Genomic DNA, 5,124 nt, shown 5'->3' with positions numbered 1-5,124 from the left:
ATCTGTTGCCCCCGTGCCAACTTTTTTGAGACCTGTAGCAGGCATTAAATTTTAAATGAGCTAATTAAGTGGATAAAAGTGTAAAATTTCTCAGTTTAAACATTTGCTACGTAATCTATGTTCTATTGTGAATAAAATATTGGCTCATGTGATTTGAAATTTCTTTAGTTTTCATTGTATTAAAATTTAAAAAACGTCCCAACTTTTCCGGAATTCGGGTTGTAATTAAACCTATTAAAGTTACATAAGTTACTTAAGAGCAGTGAGTGATTCTCATGTTTTTCTTTTGTTTGATTACCGTATTTTCCGGACTATAAGTCCCACTTCTTTTTTTTATAGTTTGGCTGGTCCTGCGACTTATAGTCAGGTGCGACTTATTTATCAAAATTAATTTGACATGAACCAAGAGAAATGAACTAACAGAAAACATTACCGTCTTACAGCCGCGAGAGGGCGCTCTATGCTGCCAGAGATGCTGCTCAGTGCTCCTGTAGTCTACACTAAGCAGCATATAGTGCCCTCTCGCGGCTGTAGATGGTAATGTTTTCTCTTGGTACTTGGGTCTAAATAAATGCGACTTATAGTCCGGTGCGACTTATATATGTCTTTTTCCTCATCATGACGTATTTTTGGACTGGTGCAACTTATACTCCGAAAAATATGGTAATATTATTACCCTAATATAAGAAATGCATGGATCCATTATACTGACACACTATTGTGTATATACTGACACAATATTTTCGTAACTGTTTATGTTTAAGATATATGTTTAACTTCTTGGACACTTGTTAACAGGCCCGGTGCCAGAGGGAGGCTTTGACCCCAAATGATTTTACAATGCACTTTTGCAGAGTAGCCAGCCAATCACAGACCTGTTTGTTGATTTCTACAAAGCAATGGCCAATCAGAGGGGTTTAGGTTGGAATCCAGGCACTCAACACTTTTTGTCCGGTTCCGAGTAACTTCAATTTAAAAAAGTCATTGTGTACTTTGTAAGATCGTGATAAATTAGTGAGTTTTTCATAAATTTAAAGGGAGCGCTCTTTGCATGCTGTATACTATATTCAGAATTTAAATCAAACTTGTTTTTCATGCAGAGATGGCTAGCTACACTATATAGATAAAAGATAATTTCAGAAGCACAGAGGGATGTAATTCTGCAACCAAGCCTGGTACAAATGCAGGATTTAGGTAAGGAAATGGTTATTATTTGTATTGGCTGCCATGCCAAATCATGCACCTGCTTGCTTTTCTGTTTAAGTATTAGTGAATTATTGTAAAGTGTTACCCAAATAATGTAATTTGTGCATTTACTTGAAACCAATCCCCAAGTCGTGTGTTGAGTGCCTTGATACTACTAAACATGTGTTTGAATCATTGTTTCCGCATGTTCTTTGCACAGTAAAATATAATTAAAATGGCCAGCAATTTAAAGATTCTAAGCAGATGACATATTGTTTTATGGGACAAAATTGACCGGGCCCTAGGTGCAACCAATTTGGTCCCCACATATGTGTTCACAGGTTGATTTCAAAGGTAGGTAAAAGTTTGTGTGTTTTGTTTGTGTATTTTTCAGGTAAAAGTTTAGTTGAAAAGTCTATATTACAGTACACAGAAAAAGAATATGCACATTTGAATTTATACAATACATTTATTTATGTAGCGGTGTGTTACATGTAAAAAGAAGAATATATCTATATATATACATATACATATATATATATATATACACATACACACACTTTTCTGCATATATAGATTTCACATCTTGAGAATTCAGCCAAACAAAAAACAACTGATAGTACCAGATAAATCAGGAGTAGCACTAATGCCTTTAATACCTTAACAATATCCATCCCCACACAGTACAAAATTTTCCACACTTATTTTCGTGAATTTGAAAAACCCGCAGGACAGATGCGAGTCTTAATTTGTGTGAATTTTCTGGTGAGGCAGCTCTTCCAGAAGTGTGAATTCTCATGTGACGATCAAATCCTCGTTTACTGGTGAAACAACATCAGACAGAGCATGCAGCACAATTTCTTGTCATTTCTAGACTGGACTGCTGCAATGCTCTTCTGGCTGGACTTCCATCAAGCACAGTCAAACCTCTACAAATGATTCAGAATGCAGTGGCACAACGGGTCTTCAACCAGTCCAAAAGAGTCCAGTCCAGTTGTGGCTCACATCCAGTTCAAGACCATCAATGCTTGCATATAGAACAGCCACAGGCTCAGCACCCGTCTACTTCCACTCACTATTACGAATCTACACTCAAAAGTGTGAGATGCGCTAGTGAATGACACCTGTTGGTACCACAGAGAGGCTGAAAATCACTTTCCAGAACATTCTCGTTCACCATTCCTGGCTGGTGGAACGATCTTCCCACCCCAATCCGGAATGCTGAATCCCTGACAATTTTCAAGCAATGGCTGAAAATGTATCATCTTTGTTACCATTTGAGGGGGAAAAAAAATCTTATCTTTAAACTTTCCCAGTCGAGCTTGTACTTATCTGAACAATTAAATTTGGTTTTACGAGCACTTTCTGTCTATTTTACCTCTATGAGATTAACTGCTCCATGTATTCCCCAATTGTAAGTCACTTTGAATAAAAGCGTCTGCTAAATGAATATAAACATGAATGTAAACTCAGTCCACACTGAAAGCAGTTGAAAGGCTTTATCCTAGCATGAATTAACATGTGATTCTTAAGCTTTTCATTACATGTGAAACTGTTTCCTCACTGAAAACAGCTATACCCTTTTCCACACACTTGAGTTCTTATGTGTTTATTAAGTCGTCCTCTCTGTATAAAACACTTTCCACACTGAGGGCAGCTAAAAGGCTTTAACCCAGTATGAATAAACATGTGCTTCTTAAGGTCTGCTTTACGTGTGAAAGTGTGTCCACACTGAGAGCAGCTGAAAGGCTTTTCTGAAGAATGACTTATTAAATGATCCTTAAGGTGTGCTTTCTGTCTAAAACTCTTTCCACACTGAGGGCAGCTAAAAGGCTTTAACCCAGTATGAATTAGCATGTGAGTTTTAAGGTTTGTTTTACGAGTGAAAGAGTTTCCACACTGATAGCAGATGAAAGGCTTTTCTGAAGAGTGATTATGCAAATGATCCTTAAGTTGACTTTTCCTGGTAAACCTCTTTCCACACTGAGAGCAGGTAAAAGGCTTTATCCCAGTATGAATTAACTTGTGATTCTTAAGGTTTTTGTTACATATGAAAGTCTGTCCACACTGACAGCAGCTGAAAGGCTTTTCCACATTATGAATTCTCTTGCGTTTCCCAGGGCCTTTTTTGTGTCTGTAAGCTTTTTTACAGTGAGAGCAGCTGAAAGGCTTTTTGACTTCTGTTATCCGAATGCTGCAACTCGCTGATTTTTCTTCATTGACATCATGATCATTCTGACACGGATGTTTCTCCTCCACCTCATTCAGATCTTGTATTTCTTCTTTCACTTTCATCAGGCCTAAAATGAATAAACGAGAATCAAATGGGACATTTGGAAAAGGGAAAACATTTGTGCACTAGGGCTGCAACAATTGATGATTAATCAACAAATCATCTGATCAACCAGTAGACATTGACTGAATATTAGCCTTTGAAATTAGTTAAAAAAGGGGTCTCCATAAACCAATTTCTGCTCAGGATCAGCTTCAACATAAAATTGCTCCAGTAGGCCTAATTGTTTACTTAAGTGTTTAATTGTTTAATTCTTGGATAATTGTCTATAATTAAGCATGCTGATAAATAGCAATTATCATGTTTCAGAGCGAAATTCTTACATTCTTCTTAATTTTATTAATTGTAATGTAGGGATGAGCGAGTACAGCATTATCTGTATCTGTTAACCATATGAATTATCTGTATCCGTACTCGGACTGGGCGGGGCCTAATACGAAAGTGGGCGGGATTTAACCCGGAAGTGGGTCTGGTTGAATTAAAACGGGCGGGGCTTTAACCGGTATGTTATTTTAAGCATGCAATTGATAGGGGTTGATCAGAAATTGTTATATTTATTGCTGATTAGAAAACTATTTACATGACAGCATCAGCATTGAGCTTCAGATCAATGGTTTTGATCACGCTAACAAATGAACTATATACAGAACAAGTTTTGCAACAATGAATAAAACATATGCGGTTGCAATTATGAAGTTAAATGTATTGAACAAGAGTTTTCATCTCAACATAACTTTCTTTTTTTAACTTTTAATTTCCACACCAGGTGTGTGTGTGTGTTAATTTGTAATATTATTTATACCACAACTACCTTTATTTTTTTTTATGAAATAGAGCAAGAAAGTGTCACAGTGCGTGAAGTCAAAAAACTGGTTAGAGCCAGCAGACGGTTAAAAAACAAACAAAAGAAAACTGATGACCGGCAGAGAGAGGGAGAAAGAGACTTTGTGTGTGTGTGCTTGTGTCTAGCTAATTAATTTGTAATATAGTTTTATATACCACAAATAGCTTTATTTATTTTTTTATGAAATACAGCAAGAAATAAGTGTCACAGTCAAAAAACTGGTTAGAGCCAGCTGACGTTTAAAAAAGAAAAAGAAAATCTCCGACAGGCAGAGACGCAGCGCGAGTCACATTCTACCAAGCGCCACGTCTAAACAAAACCCCACGTTTACCAAAACTCTACTGGTTAATAAGTACTACAAACCAAAGTAAAAAACAAACCTGAAGCTGAAGAACACCTAAACGTTAACGGAAAAGACCCGCCAACCTGAGTGACTGAGGGAGAGACAGGCTCATTTAAACAAACGTACACACACACACACACACACACACACGAGATATATTTGGATTATAAATAATACAAAGCCTGAGTCAAGTTAAAATAGACCATTACTTGCGGGGAACTGTGGTCTATTAAAATATCATAATATAATGATGTTTACTAGATTCTAGAATTTAGTTTAAGATACATTCTCAAAAAGCAAATAACCAAAGGGCATTCTGGGTTGAGTGAGCGGCACTGAGTGTATTGAGCGAGCAGAGCACAATCTTCATGGTCTGGTGCATATCACGGATCAACTGCGATCTGTGTAACCCCTAATAATCTATAGATAGGACCGATCAGAATAATCATTCATGTGGAG

General features: G+C 36.9%; 1 protein-coding gene across 1 annotated transcript in view; it reads right to left on the bottom strand.

Annotated features, from left to right (window-relative positions):
- Positions 1–1,796: 1,796 nt before the first annotated feature.
- LOC132106119 (gastrula zinc finger protein XlCGF8.2DB-like) overlaps positions 1,797–5,124 on the bottom strand; it is an 11,768-nt gene continuing 8,440 nt past the window's right edge. The window contains exon 2 of the mRNA XM_059511758.1: positions 1,797–3,485. Coding sequence (XP_059367741.1) covers positions 2,746–3,485 — 740 coding nt within the window. The 3' untranslated portion in view covers positions 1,797–2,745. The remainder of the gene's footprint in view (positions 3,486–5,124) is intronic.

The sequence above is a fragment of the Carassius carassius genome, chromosome 26, assembly GCF_963082965.1.
Source record: "Carassius carassius chromosome 26, fCarCar2.1, whole genome shotgun sequence".
NCBI classification, from domain to species: Eukaryota; Metazoa; Chordata; class Actinopteri; order Cypriniformes; family Cyprinidae; genus Carassius; species Carassius carassius.
Note: the sequence above shows the minus strand (reverse complement) of the source record. Positions and strands in the feature narration are given on the sequence as shown.